This window comes from Staurois parvus, unplaced genomic scaffold (genome assembly GCF_062004578.1).
Source record: "Staurois parvus isolate SC_StPar_1 unplaced genomic scaffold, SC_StPar_1.0 ptg000902l, whole genome shotgun sequence".
NCBI classification, from domain to species: Eukaryota; Metazoa; Chordata; class Amphibia; order Anura; family Ranidae; genus Staurois; species Staurois parvus.
Window position 1 is genome coordinate 1,131,586 of NW_028318698.1, and position 23,572 is coordinate 1,155,157.

The 23,572-nt window shown below is 41.9% G+C and overlaps 1 protein-coding gene across 2 annotated transcripts in view; it reads right to left on the reverse strand.

Moving 5' to 3' along the window:
- Positions 1-23,572, reverse strand: part of STXBP1 (syntaxin binding protein 1) — an 81,067-nt gene that overhangs the window by 49,799 nt on the left and 7,696 nt on the right. For both annotated transcript variants that reach the window (XM_089656393.1, XM_089656391.1), the window contains exons 2-3: positions 5,924-5,973; positions 2,105-2,186 (exon numbers count right to left, since the gene is read on the reverse strand). In XM_089656393.1, the coding sequence (XP_089512519.1) occupies positions 2,105-2,186; positions 5,924-5,973 (132 nt within the window). The remainder of the gene's footprint in view (positions 1-2,104; positions 2,187-5,923; positions 5,974-23,572) is intronic.

A 23,572-nucleotide genomic window follows, 5' to 3' on the forward strand; every position in this document is an offset into this window, starting at 1 on the left:
TTGCAGCCTTTTTGCAGGCTTTCTTGTGCATCATTTTTAGAAGAGGCTTCCTTCTGGGAAGACAGCCATGCAGACCAATTTGATGCAGAGTGCGACATATGGTCTGAGCACTGACAGGCTGACCCCCCACCCATTCAACCTCTTCAACAATGCTGGCAGCACTCATACATTTATTTCGACCATGGCGAGGCCTGTTCTGAGTGGAACCTGTCCTGTTAAACCGCTGTATGGTCTTGGCCACCGTGCTGCAGCTCAGTTTCAGGGTCTTGGCAATCTTCTTATAGCCTAGGCCATCTTTATGTAGAGCAATAATTCTTTTTTTCAGATCCTCAGAGAGTTCTTTGCCATGAGGTGCCATGTTGAACTTCCAGTGACCAGTATGAGGGATTGAGAGTGATAACACCAAACTTAACACACCTGTTCCCCATTCACACCTGAGACCTTGTAACACTAACAAGTCACATGACACCGGGGAGGGAAAATGGCTAATTGGGCCCAATTTGGACAGTGTCACTTAGGGGTGTACTCACTTTTGTTGCCAGCGGTTTAGACATTAATGGCTGTGTGTTGAGATATTTTGAGGGGACAGCAAATTTACACTGTTATACAAGCCGTGCACTCACTACTTTGTATAAACAGTATCTCACAGAAGTGAGTACACCCCTCACATTTTTGTAACTACTTTATATATAATACTTTATATACATATACTTTAATATATATATAAATATATATATACACACTATACATAACAAAAATTAAAAATGCTGCAAGTATAGCAAAAAACACTGTTGGTTGGCTAGATATCTAGTGTGCTCCTAAAAAACTGTTTGGGCTGACAATATATTAGCTCTGCTGTGCTGAAATCCTAAGCAGTGTTGTCAACCTGTCCAAACAGATTTCTTTAATTTAACTACCCCTTTCTTCATCTCCATACCATGCGAGGATGTGTTCTGTAGTCCAGCTAGGGAGAATTGGGCAAGGCCGACAACAAAGCTTTCAATTTCAGTACAACAGAAACATTGGGGCTGATTTACTAAAGGCAAAAAGACTGTGCATGCTGCAAGTGCAGTTGCTCCAGAGATTAGTAAATGAGGTGAAGCTTCACTTTGCAAAGAATACCCAATCACATGTGAGGAAAATAAAAAAACAGTATTTTGATTGCACATGATTGGATGATGAAAATCAGCAGAGCTTCCCCTCATTTACTAAGCTCAAAGTGCACAGTCTATTTGCCTTTAGTAAATTCACCACCTCAGTGTGCAGTCAGTACAGGCTGACCTGACTGCTCACACCGTGCAGAAACACACCCAGATGCACTAGGCATAGTTAACTTTTTGAAAAAAAAACCTGCATTAAAGAAGGAAAATGCACATTGATGAATTTTGTGCATCGATGCCTGCAAAGCATTGCAATCGTGATCAATACATAGTGAGTACAATGCACAAGCTTCTGCAGATTGTTGCTCCAGGCCTAGGTGTGTACGAAGGTACGGACTTTCGGTTATGGCTTTGGTGGCAGTAAACAATGGACAAGTACGATGAATTCACTGCCACCATTGAACTCTATAAATCTCTCTACTGCAGTGGTGGATGGGATGTGTAGTCTTACCATTCAAAGATCCTGTGAATTGCTCTGTGAATGAATTACTTGGCTGTATGGGTGAAGCCACACACAGTTGCAATAAATCCAAATGAAAACTGGGTGCTCTAGGTAGAAGAACCCTACAGGGGAGAGGAGTGAGGGTGCAGGGAAGGGAAATGTGACCATGTTTAAGGTTATGCCACAATTATCGGTGCAACATGAAACATGGTGAGAAAGGTGGATTATTCCTGTAAGGGTGGTCCAATGGCAATGGCCAGTCTCCAAGAATTTACCACTGGAGAGGTGAAAGGTAAGAGGTCAGTAAGTAAGAGGTGGCAAAAAAATTATGTCTTTAGCCTTTCCTATATTATGTATATATATATATATATATATATATATACTGTATATATATATATATATATATGAAATTCTGTGTAATAGTGAATTCTTTATTGTTGGAGTATTAGAACTCCCAATGCCACCTATTTGTATATAAAGCATTTCCTTTCCTATTCCTTACTTGTTATCCCTTCAGTCATTATATCCGTCATCTTGCAGCATGATGATAACATGCGTGTGCTCAGCTGGTCCACTACCAGAACCTGCAAAAAACACAGAAAAGCAAAAGGTATGAGATGGTATGGAAAGCAATATAAAAAAGGAAGAGACAGGCAGAAATTTGGATTGGGACCCTGATGTACTAATGTAAACAGTGAACAATATTTACGGCAGCTAATCTGGATCATTAGAGTCAGTGACCTGGAACAAGCAGGTAGGCCATGAGTTCTGACTTCATTCTGAGTTTTAATATTCATGCTTGTTCAAGGTCACTGACTTAGAAGATATTAAAACCAGAGACAGCCATATAACTAGTATTCTCAGAAGAGGTCAGCAACGGCAGGCTCCTCATTTCCCTCAGCATAAGTGTCCGTTGTCCTAAAAGGCTACTTAGAGTGCAATTTTACCCAAATTTACAATTAAAATTTTGTATTGTTATTGGAATGTTGACACCATGGTGGAACATTCCCATAAGAAGTGCCATCAACACAAGGTATGATGATATCACACCTCCTTCCCTATGTCTTGTTTATTTGTCATTTAAAATAATAAACAGAAAAAAGAAAATCAACAATATAAATTGATAAATTTAGTTGTCATGATCATATGGGCTCAAGTAATGGTATTCGGATTTTGAAAATTGAGGATTAGGAAAGTTTGTGAGAATAATTCACATAACATGTGGAACAACTCACACTGATATGTCAAAGTAGCTATGTGCAGTAATGTTGGTAGATGGGAGTGGATTGAAGTGCTGGGAAGATGGATACTGGTAAAGGGGTCATTGTTGTATAGTATGGCGTGGTTTCCAGAGAGAAGATGTATTGGAGGAGTTAAACAAAGGGAAGTGAGGAAATTGACAGTGGCACAGAATACACTGATCAGCAGCTGCAGTAAACCCATAACCCATTTGTTAAGGCGAAGCTTAAAGCATGGGTGAACTTGACATTATCGTTACTAGGCCTTATAAATCTTATCAAAATGAAGATACTACCCAAATGTACCTATTTATTTAGAAATTCCCCCCAGTGGATACTAAAACATTTTTTTGTCCAAGTGAATCAGCTATTTTCCTTTTTCCTGTGGGGACCCCACATGCCCCATTATAAATTGTCTACCTTAATGAGACCTTCCTCCCTGGGACACTTGGCCTTACCGGCCTGTTTTAAATACTATCTGGCTTTGCAATTAGTTACTGCTCATTGGTGGCTGTGCCCAGACACCTCCAACACTGCCACAGTTCTGGAGGCAGCTGTGCTGTCCTCTCTAAAGGCTCTCCGATCTCTTCCTTTACGTGGAGCTAAGACCCCCTACTCTCTCACACTGTCCATGCTCATCACCCTTAAGGCTTGAAGAGTGGGATTAAGCTTTGAACCCCATACCCTGTAACAGTTCTCCCCAAAACACACTGTTATGGCTGAATCCCACACTGCCGCATCTGTAAATCCTCCCAGACCCTTAAGCTTGTGTGATGGGCGCGGCGTCAGACCCCCAGCCCTTCTCACCAACTTGTGACCGAAGGACTAGCCAATCTAAAACCGCGCTGTCACATGTGTAACAATGCCACGCTCAGCTTCACCCTGCACAATGATTTTCCAGCTAATGGACCATAATCTATGTGCCACAGCCTGAAAGCGATTGTTACTGGGTCAGGTTAATTACGCAATTAACCCTTCACACTGCCACCACTGCCTTTTTGTACAGAGAAGGAGGAAACTCACCAATCTTAGCAGTAACACTATGATGTTTGAATAAGCGTCTGTATACACACTGTCACCGCAGGCAGATGTATGCCGAAGTTTAAAACACAGAGTAGCGCTCTTCAGAGACAGGGATTCTTAGTTTGCATTAAAGAGCTTTAGAAACAGTTCAAAACTTTTCAGAAAATAGGATTTATTACTAAAAAGGTCAAACTGGTGCAATAAAAATATTTACAGAAAAAGATGTAGCCTATATATATATATATATATAAATACAGAGAGCAATAACACAGCAGAGAGATAACAGAAAGAAGTTTAGAGAGGTAGAATACTTGCCAGAGTACTTGGTTTAAGCAGATTCAAGTGTCCTGAGCAAAAGGGTACCGTTTCTCCCAAAGTTGGTTCCTGATGTTAAAAAGGGAGGATCTCTTCATCTTACGTCTCTCAGCCCTGACAGCCTCTTTTCTGGTCCACCAGCAGGGGGTGTCTACTGAAGCCAAGGGCAAATCGCCTCATTTGGGGAGGGGGCTTTAGGCGGAGACCCAGGCTAGGACCAAATCCCTTGTAAGTTATACCCTGGTCAATAATATGACATATTTGCTTGGGATGGTTAAGGAGATATCGCTTTCTGCTCTCGGGTAGACGTAATCTAGGGGTGTAAGGTATCAGGTGACTCGCATTAAACGGACCTGTCTGAATATATGCTCTGTTTTATTGTACATATTTCCTGCCAAAAGATATGAAACTGTATGAAAAAGTGGTTTCACATGGGATGCAGGTTTTACTGGTGTTCCGGAATGCTTTCAAGTCAAGTGACTGACGGGTTTATAGCTTTACGATCAGCTCAGAGCAAGAGTCTGCCAGACACACTGGAATCAAATAATTGGGTTAACAACCATGAAGTGTATCCAGCTGTGCCCGATGAACTCCTGAACTCAGCCACACCAGACCACATGCCATTCAACAGGAAGGGGGGGGGACTGATTTGGAGTGAGAATGACACAAGATGGAGGATCTTTGCAATATGGATGTCCACGTCCATATTTGTACGTACAAATGCTACAGCTTGGACTAAATACAAAATTAAAATGCCCTCTCATTTGATCTACCAAGGAAAACTGCTTTCATTTCCCATTATTCGCCTGAAATATAATGTCCCGCCACGCATTTGTTCCAAAACTTGAAGTTATCTCATGATTTTGGTAGCCAATTCTCCCCTGTGATCCTAACTAAGTCAGACCTTGAGGAAGTTTTAAGATAGGAGTGTTCTGTCAAACCTATGTCTGTTCTTTATAATCACCTATCTATGGTTAATCACCTATCTATGGTCAATATTACAAACGTGACTTCCCTCTGGAATAGATGGCTAGCAGACATCCCAAACCTTGATGGAGATGATTGGTCGGATATTTGAAACCTTCCCGTTAAACAATTTGTCTCACTGAGGGACAAACGTGTTTAGTTCCCTCCTAGATTGTAAGCTCGAAAGAGCAGGGCCCTCGAACCCCTCGTGTATTGTATTGTTACTGTTTTGTCTCATGTTCTGTCCCCCTTGCTATTGTACAGCCCTTTGGCGCTATATAAATACTGTATAATAATAATAATAGTTCTCTTGCTTTTTATTGTATTGTAATTGTAGTGTATCCCTTTATGTATCCAGCGCTGTGCAAATTGTTGGTGCTATATAACTTCTATGTAATAATAATAATTTAGTTCAAAATTGTGCATATAGCCTATTTTACCCCATATAGGGTGCATAAAATGGACCCGAGCTATCCTCCAAATTTCTGGAGATTTTCCCACTCAACAAGGGATTTTACCCACATCTTTTTACCCTGCTCTGCCATTGTTTACTATTGGGAGTCTGTAGTTTGTATTTTTACCTCGGTTTCCGGCACTACATTTCCGGCACTACTCTATGCATATATGTTTGCTGGGCCTAGTTAAGGAGTTAGTTCCTACAATAGTGGAAAGGACTCTGCTGGGGCTTCTTCTCTTCTATGCCAGTTACGTTTAAAGCTAATCAAATGTGAACTTCTCATCTGTAAAATGAAATGTAATAATAATATAGGGTACAGTACCTTCCACTCTCCTTTCTTCTTAACCTTCCTGATCACATCATGCATGATCTCTGTAACAGAAAGTAGCATATTAAATATGAAAATATGAAAAATATGCAACTCACAAATCAAGTTTATTTATATAATATGCCTATAGGAAACAAAATAAAAAGAAGCCAGAAGCAAAACTTATAGGGCTGTGGTACAAAATCTGAAAAGGGGACAAAAATAGCTAGCAAGTGATGATGGCACCCTGAACAACTTTGTTTATTGCAAATTTAATCCAACACTGGAAGAGTGAAGAACTACACTTACCTGGACAATATGTGCATGGTCATGGCAAATAGCACCTATGTAGCTTTTGATTAATGTACCCATGTAACATTTCAGTGATTTTGCTAACTTTTGTTTCAAATACGTTTTTATCAAACGTTGTCAAAATTACCAATAAAGATGTACAGGGTATAGACAGTAATTCACATAACTAAGCTAAAGGGCCACCTGTGAGCCCATGGCTACCCTGTACATATTCAATATTGTAGGAGTTTTGTTAACAATTTCCAAAGCAGCATGGAGTCCATGAAGAGGATACATGGTTGGGACGATGAAGGCGATGGATAGATGTACGTTTTTAGGAGCTAACTGAATCAAAGGAGTATAAAGTTGACAAAGTCTACTTTGCTATTTGAATGCTGAGGTGAGGTTGTGTCTTGAGGGCCAACACGATGTGTGTAAAGGTAGAAATGGGGGTACACAGGTCTGAGGAATCCCCTCCTTGGGCAGTACTCGGGCACCAAGCACTGCACTGTGGGAAGGCAGGGGATAGGGTCATGGAGCACCAGTAGATGAAAAAAAAGCAATGGGGACACAAGTGGAAGATAAGTATGTATGTGCTGCTAACCCTTCTTCTCTAAAGCGGACTTCTGGACCGAATGGGCAAAGTATAGGGCTGCGTTAAGCCAACAACAGTAGCACTCATAAGTAGACAGAATGGGTAGAGTCTATCCTAAAGAGAACGATTGTTCATTTGTGGTCACGACAGCACCACCTTTGCAACTGCGCTGCAAAGGTGTGAAAACATGAGTTTAGAAATGATGGGCTTACAAGGAAACCTAGCATCTTCAGAAGGTGGTCAGCAACAGCTATCATGACAGGTCATCCTTTCTAACTCACATTTGCATCCATTTCCAACATAACTGGGTTAAAATAAGGGTTGGCACTTTCCTAACCACAAAAGAACAATATTTTCTAGAAGAAAGTCTAATTTTGTCCGCTCGATATTGAAACTTCTGTTGGATTGCATAATCTGCCTATCCAGACCCTGCAAAGAATGACAAGACTTCTGCATGCTATTTTATGACTTCTGACATCACCCATCAGCCCTTCTCACCCAGCAGCTTCCTCGAACTACGTAATTGGTTGCTTAATTTAGCTAATTTAATTGTAATTTAAACTTCATTAATGTAAAAATAATTTAATTTTACAATCAGTTGCTTAATTTAGTGTCTGGCCATCACCAGATACATTAAATAAAAACATAGGAACACTAATGAGTTCTGAACAGCACTACAACATGTTAATCTTCGGATTCATTGGAGATATGCTAATATATGCCCCCATTCCTTCACTCTGGGCTCCCTATGTCTCAGAACCTCTACCCTACAATTTAAAAACAGCTGGGATTACTGCAGCAATGTCGTATCTAGTAATTATCAGAACACTTTTAAATTCATATGTACCAGCTAAGACCATGAAGATCTGTTTGCCGTTTAACAGCGACGTGAATATACAGTTGTGCACAAAAGTTTGCATACCCTGGCAGAAATGATTAAATTTTGGCATTTATATTGAAAATATGACTGATCTGCCAAAAATTTGTCTTTTCTTTAACCCCTTCACGCCTCCCGGCGTCTGGGCCTAGACGCCAAGCAGCCGCACATTTGCCTTCATGTAACAAAAAACATATGTGCTGAGATCGCGCGCCCTGCGCGCTCCCAGCACACATGTGAGGTACTCACGGAAAGGTCCCGGTCCGCTCTTTCGATCGGGACCTTTTCCGATCATGTGACCGGCCGCGACGTCACGGCGGCCACATGACACTAAGCCCCATCCCTCCCACCTCCCGGCGCAGGAACTCCTCTTCACGCCAGGACGATCCGGCGTGAAGGGGTTAAGAATAGTGATCACATGAAGCAATTTCTTATCACACAGTTGATTGGCTCCTTTTTAAATCAATATGATAACTGAAATCACCCAAACGGCCCTGATCAAAAGTTTACATGAAATGTTTGGCCTTGGTACAGATACACAAAGTGACACACACAGATTAAAATGGCAATTAAAGGTTAGTTTAACATATCTGTGGCTTTTTAAATTGCAATTAGTGACTGTGTATATATAGTCAGTGAGTTTGTTAGCTCTCACAAGGAAGCACTGAGCAGGCTAGATACTGAGCCACGGGGAGCAGATATGAACTGTCAAAAGACCTGTGTAACAAGGTAATGGAACTTTATAAAGATGGAAAAGGCTATAAAAAGATTTCCAAAGCCTTGAATATGCCAGGCAGTATTGTTCAATCACTTATTAAGAAGTGGAAAGTTCAGGGATCTCTTGATACCAAGCCAAGGTCAGGTAGACCAATGAAGATTGCAGTCACAACTGCCAGAAGAATTGTTCAGGATACAAAGAAAAACCCACAGCTAACCTCAAGAGAAATACAGGCTACTCTGGAAAAAAACAATGTGTTTTTTTAAGGCGCACAATATGATGGTACATGAACAAAAATGAGCTGCATGGTGCCAGAAAGAAGCCTTTACTGCGCCAATGCCAAAAAAAAGCCCAGTTATAATATGCCCAACAACACCTTGACAGGTGTCACTGGCCTTTTTGGTGGCATTGATACAGTAAAGGCTTCTTCCTGGCAACTCGACCATGCAGCTCATTTTTGTTCAAGTATCGTCGTATTGTGCTCCTTGCAACAACCACACTGTCTTTTTCCAAAGCAACCTATATTTCTCCTGAGGTTACTTGTGCGTTTTTCTTTATATTTTGAACAATTCTTCTGGCAATTGTGGCTGCAATCTTTTTTGGTCTACCTGACCTTGGCTTTGTATCAAGAGATCCCTGAACTTTGCAATTCTTAATGGCTTAGTATCTAGCCTGCCCAGTACAGATGTGGGAAATTAACCTTTAATTGCCATTTTAACCCATGTGTGTCTGTACCAAGGCCAAACATTCCAGGGTATGAAAACTTTTGAACAGGGCCATTTGGGTGATTTCTGTTATCATGATTTAAAAAGGAGCCAAACAACTATGTGACAATAAACAGCTTCATATGATCACTATCTTTGAATAAAAGTTTTTTGACACGATCAGTCATATTTTCAATATAAATGGCAAAATTTCACAATTTCTGCCAGGGTATGGAAACTTTTAAGCACAACTGTATACTGTATATATAACATATATAATACCGAATTTGCTAAATAAATGCCTAGTAGAAGTGCCCAAGTATCATGAACACTTGACCCCATACCATTTTCCCCAACAGCAGCTGCATAGACTTCTCTTACACTGTTTGGTAGGGGGCTTTGTGATCCATAGCCTATTGTAATCTGGAGATAAGAATTGTACCTTTAGGGTATATGCCATACATACACACTGCTGTACATATACACTGTTCATAGAACATTAGCAGGCATGTCTGTTTACTTACTAGGGGAAGGAAAGAGAATTTCAATGTCTCACAGCTATGACAGACTTACACAAGACACATTACTATCTCATAGACTACAAGATTGATGAGTTCAAATACATGTTATTTCAGAAATACTTTTATCTTCATGGTTAGCCCTACAAATAGCTTCATTACATTAATTCACTAAAATAAAGTATAAAGGGACATGCTTGTTTTTGTAGCACTTTTCTAGATAGACTGCTAGCTAGATAGGCTAAATAAATTTAGTTTTTTGTTTGTTTGTTTTTTGACTTCCTTTTCTTTTAGCAGAGCAGTTTGTGATTGCTTTGGATTGTTCTAGGCATCATTGGCAGCAGGTTCAACTGCTTCCTCCACCTTCTAGAGCATTCTAGAATGTAGTGAGCTGGAAGAGGCAGACTCACAGCCTCAATATTTATGTGGTCTCAGCCAATCCCCGGTGGAGGATGACCAGTAGGTGGCTGGGGAACGAGGCATAAATAGTCTGGGGCCTGAGGCAGCCCTGTTCTTGTCCAGGAGGAGAAATTCCAGCCTGAAGGGCCACTGCCTTTCTGGGCAGTCAAGCTGTGGTTCTACATGTGCTCATCAAGGTCCCAGCTATGCTAGAGCTGGAGGGGGGATGTTCTGCTGAAATTTGTTGGAACTGATTGGGCAATTTCATTGAGGATCTGGTCTGGGAGCTCATAGGAGAAATGTCTGGCTGAGATTGGAAGGAGGCATCCACGTACCCAGGGACACTAAGATCCTAGTGACTGTGTGCTGCTACTATCCCTTGTGCATCAGTGCCAGAGCTTTCTTGAACTGGGACATTTCCTATGGTGCCCCAGTGTTGCTCGATCCCTTAGCTGCTGCTAGATGGACCGTACTAAGAGGCTTTGATAAAGTTAGGAGTGTCCTAGTGTTACTACACTGGGGTATCCCACAGCTTCCCTGCACCCCATCCAAGTTCATCCTTCAATAAAGCATCAAAAAAGATACCCTTAGATCAGTGGTTGTCAACAATATTGGTAAATGCTTCCAAAACTTTCCATGCCCCAACAGTACAAAAAGGTATAACACCATAAACGTACTGTATGGGAATACAAAATATGTATTGATATGATGGGAGACTCTGAATGGGGCTGGGTATCACTATGGAGGAAAAAGGGGTTCTAAAGGGGGTTTTGGTCCTCTGCAGCAGATTTGTTGGCTCTGGGATCAAGGGTAACTGTGGGGGATGAGGTCTCTGGAGAGAGCTGTGGGCCATCTTGTGCCTCACTCCTTGCTGTAGGCCCCCTCATGACATTCCCGGCCATAGATCTTCACTGTATTCTATTGGTGTTGTTCAGGGAATGGAAAGACAGTCACATTAGTGGGAGATACATTCCAGAGTCACTTAACATATGCAGTCAGTCTCATAAAGTGGATGGTCCACAGCAGTCACAATTGAAAGCATGTGCAGCACCTCAAAGCTATCTCCCTACAGTCTCTCCTCTGCCTGGGGTCATAAGTACTCACAGGACTGTGTTCCCTGTAGACACCTCCTAGCTGGGTACACCTTTCCTGGGAACCCTCCAGGGAAGCAGCCTCACACAGGGATCTCCAGCCTGGCCTACAAGGCATTTTGCAATCTGCCCTAGCCCCCATCTCCTTAAGGGACAGAATGACTGCAGTCGACTCTTCCTGCATACAGGTCCAGTCCACCTGGCTGCCTGCCCTTTTCAGGGCCTGCGTGTTTTGGTAACACACTCACAGGGGTGGGGTGTTTGGCTCTCATGCCAAGTTGTGTGTTTCCCTCCCCACCTAGCTTATATGTGGGTGCTGACTCACCCCTGGCATCACTGTGGGAGGGCTCTACCTAAAAGGGGCCTAACACCTAGTGTCACTATCTACTGCACCTGCACTAGTCTGGCACAGAGCCACCTAGTGGCTAACTGCAATTGCCTACATGTGGGCAGAACCTTGACGTAATTATGTACAATACAGGGATATTTGAGGTATGAGGTATGTTGAGCAGGCTAAGTGCGAACTCAGATGGTCGTGGCTTACAGAGGAGGCTGCAGGGGACTGTTCAAAGTGCTGGAAAGACCCTGCTACAGTACAGGAGTAGTTAAGTATTTGTGCTTTATTCAGCAGCCCTAGGCTTAATGAGCATTTAACCCTTGCAATAAGTTGCCCCAGAGCCCCAGACAGCAGTATAAACCCAAGGAAGAACTGAACAACTAAAAATGTTATTTTCATACTGCAAGCCATGGGGAGTAGAACAGCCAGGTATGAGATGTAACATAACAGCCAGGTATGTGATGTAACATAACAGCCAGGTATGAGATGTAACATAACAGCCAGGTATGAGATGTAACATAGCAGATCATTTTCATTTTAAAAGTGGACTTACTGTATCCTTCAAGGAATGAGCTAAAAGGGTAAAAAGTGTGCTACTGTATGTGGTTTATAAGAGACCTCCACATCCAAAGCCAAACATTTTTTCCCTCAATGTTTTCATGCAGCACTGGAGAATCTTACGATGTAGTGAGCACAAAACAAAGGAAGGGGCCCTATTTAAGTGATTAATTGCTGCGTCCTTTGAGTGCAAGCTGATTACCTACTTACAATCTGTCACTGCTGAGGTTGTGGGAGGGTAATAGAATTGTGTTCCAAAGACCAGACTCCACAACAACTGTTCCTTTCTCTCTTCGTTGATAACTCATCCTGACTTCTATTGGATGTCCCATTATTTGAAGGTTTGTCCCTGGATAGGCCACCAATTTTTAACAACATTGATTCATTCATATAGTGACAACAAATTCCGCAATAATTTTCAGGTCTTTATAGGTCTCTATATTCCCTGCCACGGTAACCCAAACATGGTATGGTCAAATCAAATTGGAAAGAAGATGATTACTTTGTGAGTATATTACTGGACTGTGCAAGGAGAGACATATGTCTCTTTCAGGACAACAAACGGGCAATAAGACATATCCTCAACTTCTCCTTCATTCATGGAACCCTGAGATTGAAGCTGGCCATACAAGGTTATGCTGGGTACACACCATCAGTTTTTTTTCATTCAACCCAGTGGCTGAATGAAAAAAAACGGTACCGCTCAGGAGAAGCTCACTGTATTAACTATCTGATGTCAGTACAGCGATCTCCCCACTGAGCTATTGTGTTCTGACACAATGCCCCCCCCCCCCTTCAAAGAACACACTGGTCAGCGCTCGCAGTCATTGGCTGCTAGCACTGATCAGATGTTGGTTTTCCACCATGCCCATTCGGCCAATTTCCACTGGATTAGCAGTGTCTACTTCAGTGATTACCAGCTTTCGGGAGCATTGGCCAGGTATAGTATTATACAGGTGCACTGCTCCTTGGTGTGGCCCTTGGGGCACAGTTCCTCCCAATGACTAGAGGCACTATTCCTCCCACTGACGTCAACAGTGGGGCATAATTCCTGCCACTGACACCAACAATGGGATTCTATTCCTTCCACTGACACTAACGGTGGGGCATAATTCCTGACGCTGACAATAGTGGTGGGGCACTATTCCTCCCACTAATATCAATGATCAGGCTCTATTCCTCCCACTGACACCAGCAATGGTGTACTATTCCTCTATTTTTTGAATGACTGACCTACAAATGATTAGAAAATTGTTCATTTGAAAAAAGTGTTTGCTCGTTCATTTTCGATCTTGAAACAGAAATCGACTGTCACAGTAAGCACATTAGCCATACAAAAATCAAATGACGGTCTACCAACTTTTGTTTGATCTCCTATTCATATATTGCCAGGTCTGGTACTTCCACTAGGCAAATTAGGCAGCCGCCTAGGGCGCACTGCTATCTAGGGGCACCTGGGCACAGCACAGGCGGGCATTTTCTGTGTGGAACGCCGCCACGTCATGAATGATCCTCCAGCTGAGGGGAGGAGTAAGAAAGGACAGAGGAAGATGCCCGGTGTCTGGGGCCAGTGTAGCAGCTGAGCTGCCGTTCCTTCCAGTGTTCCTCTTAGACCCAGTCCCTTACTGCAAGGCGGTTGGTGGCTGCTGATGATCACTGTGGAGTTGCAGCCCTTCTTTTCCCATTCATCAGTGAAGGAGGAGCTGAGCCTGTGGAGGAAGCTAATGTCTGACTCAGATGTCTCGTGTCTGTGTGAGTGTGACCTGGCCACCTGGCCATCCATCACATGTGAAATGTGTCAGTGAGTGATGACATCATCACAATCCCAAAGCCTACTCTTCTAGTGCCTGCTGGGCCAGCTGGTGTTGGTGGTGGTGTGTTGTGTCGGATCTGTCACTGTGTGTTATTGCTCAGTTCAGGTGTTCTCTCTGTGTGGGCTGGGCTGCCTGCTGTCACAGTGTTTTACCTCCCCCCATTGCCTGGGGAATACCAGCCTGGGATCTGTCAGAGTATGGATCCATCAACCTCCACTCACTGTAACTCTCACCCTGCCACTTGCAGACACAGATACAGTTCGTCAGTGACACTGACTGATTTTGTCTTTAATATTGGTGCTGGTGGCATCTTATGGCACTTAATTTTGCAAATTAAAAGAAATTTTGCAGTTTCATGTTTTGTTGATTTAATATTTTCTGGTTTCATTTTTTTTTTGGGGGGGGGGGCGCAAGAAGCTGGTCTTGCCTAGGGTGCAAAATAGTCTAGCACCGGCCCTGTATATTGCCAGCTTTACTTAACCTGGCCAGCTCAATAAGACTGTATCTTTTGTGTACAGCTGAGCAAATAAAAGCAGACATGGTGATGTTATGGATAACACAATGCAATGAGAGACCTTACAATGCGTTCTTACCAGAAATGTATCTCTGTTTTGTTTTTATGGCATGCTAGTTCTTTTCCAGCCTTCCTAATATAGAATTCTTTTAAAGTGGACCTATCATAAAAACCACATTTTAAATGAATGTGTAAAACGTATGCCAGCTTTACTAAATTGCATTATTAAATACCTCTTCCATGCTATGGTGAAAAAAATGTTGCTCCCATGCTCTTTTTAATTTTCAGGCAGGATAATTCACATGGTCGCTGGCTTTTAAAAGCATTGTTTTATGTATTTAAGGATAGCTAACAGGCTACTTAACAGATTTTGGGACATAGCTATAAAACATTTACCTCCAGTTACATCTGACCTTTTTTATAACAAAAATGAGGTGCACAAGGTCTATATATGAATGTTTCTTCTTCCTTTTTCTGCAAAAAAAAAATTGAAAATTAAAAAAATAAAATTTACTCCCTTCCCCCTTTAAAAAATAAACAGCCTGTCGTGTTTGGCATGCAGACCAGTTTCCCTATAGTAAGAGGGTGCCACGCAAGCACCCCCTTACCTAGTTACTACTATCTCTATAGCCCTTCAAGCATTTGGATAACATTTGGAGATGGGTCCCCAGAAGGATGTCTCCAGAGAGTTTTCTGCCACACAACCAGATAAGATTTTCTCTCCTACACTTCCTTTCACAACTAAATAGCCAATGTGGTTTAATTTTGATAAATCTAAGTATTTAGGGGCTGAACACTTGCAATTATCGTACAATCTGGGGGAGTACGTGAGCAAGTGGATGTCAAATGATATGTTTTAATAAAATTTTCGACTGTTTCTCAATTAATGTCTATGGTTAGATTTTTGTATAATATTGCACTGTTTGGTTGTGTTTGCCCTGCTGAGGTGGTACTCCCCAGGAGGTAAGGGTTAACTCTGCTGGTCAGGTTTTCCCAAGATTTTTGGAGAACTACTGCCCTCTTTTGGGGCAAACACATAAAAAGGGAAGGAACCGTCTCTTGGGGGTGCCATAGTTAGCAAGACGGTCAGAGGTACGGTTCCAGGTCTCCTCATTCAAGGAACAGAATGCTGCTAAAAATGTGATCCTTTATTGGACTCCTTGTGGGAGCCCAGTCCGGGTTCCAGGGGTATGGACTCATGCTTTACCAAAGGACTTTCTCACCTATCAAAGGTAAGACTACCTCATGCGGCAATCAGGAAGACCATTGGACAAACTAAGGAGCACTTAAAAGATTTTGTACGGGAGTGTGTATTGAAGACATCTTTGTTGAACTGCTCATTTGTGACTTTTAGCATTTTAGTAAAAAACATTTATTTGGAATTTAACTTGGCCTGGTCTGTGGTTACTTGAGGACACCCTAAAGGGGTGCATGCAAGTATGGCATATTAAAATAAGAGGACAAAATTAATCAGAGAAGATGCAATACAAATGTCTAACATGCAGTGAAGCTATTCGGAGGCTATATTGCCATTGGCAATGACAACAGTGCTAGTGTTGAGTGCGTAATCAGCCAGGCAGTCGGGAAGTGGTGTGACTTGGCATAGGTGACAGAAGGCCCTGGCACTGAAAGAGCTTGCGTACTTAGGCTTTTTCCCTATTGATCAATTCCCAGTGCTGAGCCAGACTCGTGGCATGAGCTAGACTGGAATTCATGAAAGATTGAGTGAGGCCTCAGGAGAAGAATAAGCACAATATATTTACAAGAGTTCAGCTCCCTAGTATTCAAGTGTAATATACAAATCAATGCTACTGGGAGTGAGGTGACAGGCTAAGCTGGTTGAGTCTGGAGTAGGCTCAGTGGTACCGGTACCATCAAAAATGCTGCACAATACAGAGACAAGAGTGATAACATGTAGTGATGAAGTTATCCATAGTATACAGAGTGTAATGACTTAAAGAAATGTGCCATGGATTACAAGGAGTTAATTGTGCTTTTATGGAGAAGCGTCACTTTTAAGTTGGTGTACTGCCTTAACGCCAACCTTGCATTAATTAGCAGCTTCAATCTGCCTTTGGGGGCAGTAGTGAGCACTCTCGCCAGGTCCCCACTTGGGCGCAGTAGGCCCCACCCCCAAGTACATCCGGATAAATCTAAGATAGAGGGGATGTATGTTTCTTGGAAAATCACAGACCTAATAACAGCATGCATGCTAATCTGCAGCTTCTAAAGCTGCCTTTTTCAAAGTTTTTTTCCCAGAGGAGCCCCTAAAATATTTTTTTAGGGGGAACAATTACTAAGTCCAATTCATTGGGGGGTCAATGGAGAAAATTCCCCCTAACATTAGTAGTCAGTATGAACAATGCCAACCTTTAAGGCAGCTAAATTGGTTTCATGCTGCTAGTTTTGCCAAATGGTATTGGCTCAGGAGCTATGCAGGCTCCATCAGATGGGAGGCCAACCAGCCACAGCTAAAGAAACTCCTGACAACCTCAGAAGGAACCCAAAGTTTCCATGGAGACCTGGTTAAGGATGGGCGTTCTAGAGCAGTGGTCTCCAAACTGGATGTGGCCCTTTATCCGGCCCTTGGGGCAGTGTTCCTCCCACTGACAACATTGGGGCATAATTTCTGTCACTGATACCAACAATAAGGCACTATTCCTTCTACTGACATAAACGGCAGGGCACTATTCTTCCCTCTGCTACCAACAATGGGAAAATATTACTCCACTAATATCAATGATGGGACATTGTTTACTCCTATTGAAGCCAAGACATTTTCTACTCCCACTGACCACAGTTCGGCCCCCTCAAAGCCTGAAGGACAATAAACTGGCCCTTTGTTTAGAAAGTTTGGAGATCCCTGTTCCATAGCAATCACAAAGTTTTCTTATATCAAAGTATAGTATAGTTGAGGTCAGGGGCGGACTGACCATTTGCAAACTCGGGCACTGCCCAAGGGGCCAGGGTCAGTAGGGGGCCCCATGAGATGCCCCTGGTACCTTTTTCATAGGCTTTTTGGGCAAGGACACAGGGGCCCCACGATCCCCTATTGCCCCATGAGATGTCAGTCCGCCCCTGGTTGGGGTATAGACTCAATAAATAGTAACATTATTTTGCCCCTACAACATTATTAGTATGTTCAATTTTGGGCATCAATTCACAAATGGATGCTGTGGAAATGTAAAGGTTGCAGTAAAGGGCAACTAATTTAATAAGGGGTATGGAGGAACTCACCAGAAAGATTAACTGAACTGAATTTATTATCCCTTCAGAAGAGGTGATAAAGGGAAGATATGATCCCCCTGTATAAATACATAGATATTCTATATAGTATACTTGGTGCAAAGTCTTCTATTTAGGGACATTGAAAGGACAACAGGACACTCCTTGTGCCTGAAGAAAAAGAGGCTTAACCTTCACATGTAGAAAGGGTTCTTTACAGTAAGAGCTGTGAAAATATAAACCAAACTTCAACAGGACCTATCTCTGGCCAACTCAGTAGATGAAAAGAGCTGGATGTGTTTAAGATATAACAGACTATAAATATTCATAAGGGATATAACACAATAGGTTTTTGATCCAGGGAGCATCTGATTGCCTTAGGGATCAGGAATTAGGTTTTTTCATGTTTGAGCAACTTGGAAAATTAAACCATGCTTTAGGGTTCTTTGGTGTTCTTCTGGATCCCAAATGTTAATTTTGTCTTTTGGTTGAATTTTGTGGGCATATATCTTTTATCAGTCAGACAATGTAACTATATAAATACCTGCTTGTGTGTGTTAGCCAGATTTCCCTGTAGAAAAAAGGTACTGCTCCTAAGGGCACCACTATGACATCATTTTTAGAAGAAAATCATTTTAGAAGATGTAATCAAGGAACTGGGGAACAAAAAAGGTCCCCACTTCACCCCTTCTTAATTGATGGCCTTTTAAATACAGTGTGTACACAAGAGAGATATCTTGAAGGATACATCTATTCAAACTGATATTTCAGTATTAGAGAAGAACTTGGTAGCTCTTATATCTCTTCTGAGCACCCATGATAATATACCTACCTAACTCTTGACACTACACCACCACTGAATCAGCATGAACAGTGACATACTTCCAGATTCTGTAGTTATGCGCTCACTGCCCACTTTATTAGGTACACCCTGCTAGTGCCAAGAAAATATCTCCCACACCATTACACCACCAGCCTGAACCGTTGATGCAAGGCAGGATGGATTCATGCTTTAATGTTGTTTATTCCAAATTCTGACCCTATCATCGGGAATGTCACAGCTGAAATCGAGATTCATCACACCAGGCAACATTTTTCCACTCTTCAATTGTCCAATTTTGGTGAGCCTGTGTGTATTGTAGCCTCTGATTCCTGTTAGCGGACAGGAGTGGCACCCAATGTGGTCTTCTGCTGCTGTAGCCCATCTGCTTCAAAAATGGATGCGTTGTGTGTTCTGAAATGGTATTCTGCATGCCTTGGTTGTAATGAGTGATTGTTTGAGGTACTGTTGCCTTTCTATCATCTCTGCCCATTCTCCTCTGATATCAACAAGGCATTTTTTCTTCCACATAACTGCCGCTCACTGGATAATTTCTCTTTTTCGGACCATTCTCTGTAAACCCTAGCAATGGTTGTGCATGAAAATCCCAGTAGATTAACAGTTTGTTAAATACTCAGACCAGCCTGTCACTTAAATCCCCATTCTTCTGTATTCTGGTACTCGGTATTCTGATATTCTTGAACTTTAGCAAATCGTCTTCACCAAATCTAGATGCCTAAATGCATGGAGTCGCTGCCATGTGGTTGGCTGATTAGCAATTTGTGTTACCAAGCAATTGAACAGGTGTACCTAATAAAGTGGCCAGTGAGAGTATATATAGTGCAAAGAGTGGATGCAATGCAGCACCTTTTTTGCTGTATTGCAGCCAGTGGTATTTTGCCTTCAAACTCCATCATAATTAAGTGCAAAAGTGGATGATTCAACCTATTGAGGTCTATTGAGGTCAAAACTGAAATATGAGCTTTGGGTTCAATTGGACTCTCATTGTGATTGCTCTGCTTTCCCACAGATAACAAGGTCACATGCACACTGGGTAACATCTACATCAGTTGTCTGATAAAAAATATGCGCAATTGCCTTGACTTGTATATAAAAATGGACGCTAGCCAAGTGACGTAATCAATACTTTCAGTGCAATGACATTTACAAAAGGCAGGCAAAATCTGGACAATATCTAACATCTATAAACAATGAAAAATGTGCTAGTCTTGGTCCCAGGGTGCACCAATTTATTGAGAAGCTTTCAGATCACTCACTTTGTTTCCATCCAGTCCAATTCTTTCTCCACCACAGAGATATGTCAGTCTCGACCATCAAACTTTTCCTTATCCACTGCCTGCTTTTACATTGACAAAATAGTGATCCCAAGACTTGCAAAATGACCAAAGTGGCCAATGTGCAAGACTGGTTTAGTCATATAGATTTTATTGTGGAAACAGAAGAGATGATTTACATTAGATATGACAAAAAAGGCCAACTTCATGCATGGTCAACATTCAAGGACACTGACACTAACAAACATTATTATTTTACTAAAGCTGGAGAGTCCAAAATCAGACTCCCTTCTGCATAGAAACCAATCAGCTTCCAGGTTTCTTTGCCAAAGCTTCATTGAACAAGCTGAAGTTAGAAGCTGATTGGTTTCTATGCAGAAGGGAGCCTGATTTTGGACTCTCCAGCTTTAGTAAATAAACCCCTATGGGTCCTAGTGCTGCTATAGCTCCTGCTCTGTGAAGAAGTTTAGACTAGCTTTAACTGGGTATTCCTGTTCACCTGATGATTGATGCTCCTCACACTGTCACACACAGAAGGTGTCTATATTAAGAGAAACCTACTACACTGCGTGACCCCAGTGGGCACCTATGATGACCCTCATTCCCCTCTCTACCACTCACCCAACCTCTCAATTCGTAACCTCCGTCTCTGTACACCTCAGTGCTGTAATTAGGTTTTGTGCTGCCCTAGGCAACGCAAAAAATATCAGAAAGTTGTTTCAAGGGTACCTCCATGTTAAAAAAGGCTACGAAAGGTTGATCTAGACCATTCATAAGCTCAAAACACCATGACCACTCCACTGGAGTCTCTCTGCACTGTTTTCATATCAGGGTACATGTGTTACTAGTACAAGTGTATGTTATTTGCATCAGAATGCAGGTGATGGCTCATCTTTCTTGCTGTGTCACACCGCACAGTGTCACATGCTGGTATCACTACAAACAACAACCTGTCACCATGGTTGAAAACTGGGGTAGTCACTATGTCACCTTGAGGATGGACTATGTCCACTTGAGGATGGAACCGCACATAACCCCAAACATATTCATATGACACGTGACTTTTCACTAATAAAAGTTTATGATATTTGCATCAGATGATGGCTCATCTATCTAAGCCTGAGTTTACACTATAGCGGTGCGGGAAATCACATGTGATTCAGGCAGGAATTGCACTACATTTCTGTTCAAATCACATGCAATTCTTTAAAGTGCTATTTGAGCCCATTAGTTTGGTATGGGTTCAACTCACTCCCCTACCTGCAAGAAAAATGTTCAGGCATCTTTTTTTTCCACACTGGAATCGGATCACATGGGTGATCTGATTCTTGCAAACGCACTGCGTTTTACGACCTGGTTTGGGGTGTGATTCATTTAACACTGACACCTGTGGCAGATCGCATGAATGAATTGTGATTTCAATGCAGTGCGGGAAACGCTCAAGATTCACTGTGTTTCCTGCACCGCGTAGATGTGAACCAGAGGTTACTGTGGTCTACATGGCGCCATCTACTAGTGTTAATACAAGCATTCGCCGGTCACCAAGGCCAAACACTGTTAGCAGTGTAGTCTTTCCCTATGTTGCTGCATGAAAAATGTGTGAAACACACAAGTAAAGCAGATTTTTTTAGTGTGTTTTTTTTATATAACTAGCTTTCCATCAGCTAAAAAATAAAAAACTGAAAAAGCCTGAAATGCGCTGAATAACACACAAAACGCCTGTACAAACACTCAGCTTCCCCTGAAAATTTACCAAAGATGCTCAGCGTAGATCTGTAACATATGATATTTTTTTACTATATTATCTATGGTATTTTAGGTAAACTTTGGTCATATGCACAAAGGTTGCACAAAAATGTGCTTAATATGTTTTTACTAGCAGTCAGTCAGTGTTTAGCTTTTTAGGTCAACTGCTATTTCATGCATCAGAAATTCTGTCTTCTGCTCATCTCTATTTGCTGCATAATGGATTGTTTTTTAGATTATGAAATATTTAATGAATGTTACAGGAGATATAAGTGATCTTTTAAGATTGACTGAAAACAGATTCTTACCACATCTATTGGGCCAAATTAGTAAATTAGTCAAATGTATGCAGTGAGAGTATTTATTTTCTCTTGCTTGAAAAAAGCACGGCAGAAATATTTCCCCCTTAGCAGCTACCAATGCAGTCTTCACATCATATCATTTCACAATTGTGTGTCAAATTCCACCTACTGACCTAACTCACCTTTCGTGAACGTCAACATTCAGCCAATGCAGAATTGCACTAGCCTGTGTATGGGAGTCACCCATACAGACTATAAAGACTAAACCATAGGGTCTTTACTTGAGACCTATTATACTTAAATAGCATATAGGCACTATGTTTCCCTAACTCTGCAATGGCCAGTTGTTTCAGAGCCCATCAGATCAGAATCCATTCAAGTCTACTACTCTTTCTACTAGCAATGTGCATACATTACATTCTGTAAGAAATAAAGAAGTATCTCTCTTTTTTTAAAAACTTATTTTATTATTTAGTTTTGTTTTTTGCTGGGGCAAATATATATATACAGTCATGGCCGAAATTGTTGGCACCCTTGATATTTTTCCTGAAAATCAAGTATTTCACACAAAAAAGGTATTGCATTAACACATGTTTTGCTATACACATGTTTATTCCCTTTGTATGTATTGGAACAAATATAAAACAGAGGCAGAAAAGCAAATATGACATAATGTCACACAAAACCCCAAAAATGGGCTGGACAAAAGTATTGGCACCCTTAACTTAATATTTGGTTGCACACCCTTTGGAAAACATAACTGAAATCAGTCGCTTCCTATAACCATCAATAAGCTTCTGACACCTCTCACCCGGAATTTTGGACCACTCTTCCTTTGCAAACAGCTCCAGGTCTCTCTTATTGGAAGGACACCTTTTCCCAACAGCAATTTTAAGATCTCTCCACAGGTGTTCAATGGGATTTAGATCTGGGCTCATTGCTGGCCACTTCAGAACTCTCCAGCGCTTCTTTGCCATCCATTTCTGAGTGCTTTTTGACGTATGTTTGGGGTCATTGTCCTGCTGGAAGACCCAGGATCTTGGACGCAAACCCAGCTTTCTGACACTGGGCCCTACAGTGCGACCCAAAATCCTTTGGTAATGCTCAGATTTCATGATGCCTTGCACACAGTCAAGGCACCCAGTGCCAGAGGCAGCAAAACAACCCCAAAACATCATTGAACCTCCACCATATTTTACCGTAGGTACTGTGTTTTGTTCTTTGTAGGCCTCATTCCGTTTTCGGTAAACAGTAGAATGATGTGCTTTACCGAAAAGCTCTATCTTGGTCTCATCTGTCCACAAGACGTTTTCCCAGAAGGCTTTTGGCTTACTCAAGTACATTTTGGCAAACTGTAGTCTTGCTTTTTTATGTCTCTGTGTCAGCAGTGGGGTCCTCCTGGGTCTCCTGCCATAGCGTTTCATTTCATTTAAATGTCGACGGATAGTTCGCGCTGACACTGATGCTCCCTGAGCCTGCAGGACAGCTTGAATGTCTTTGGAACATGTTTGGGGCTGCTTATCCACCATCCGGACTATTCTGCGTTGCAATCTTTCATCAATTTTCCTCATCCGTCCACGACCAGGGAGATTAGCTACAGTGCCATGGGTTGCAAACTTCTTGATAATGTTGCGCACTGTGGACAAAGGCAAATCTACAGTTGTGGCCAAAATTATTCAACCCCCACTGAAATTGAGTGTTTTGGCCAGTTTGACATTGCTTTTGATCATTCAGTCATCTTGCTTACATTTACATTAAAGAGGCACTTGTAGGTCAGACAAATATAACATAACAGTTATAATGAAATAACCACAAATGTCTTTTCTGTGCTCACAGCATTATCAGTTTTATTCAACCCCC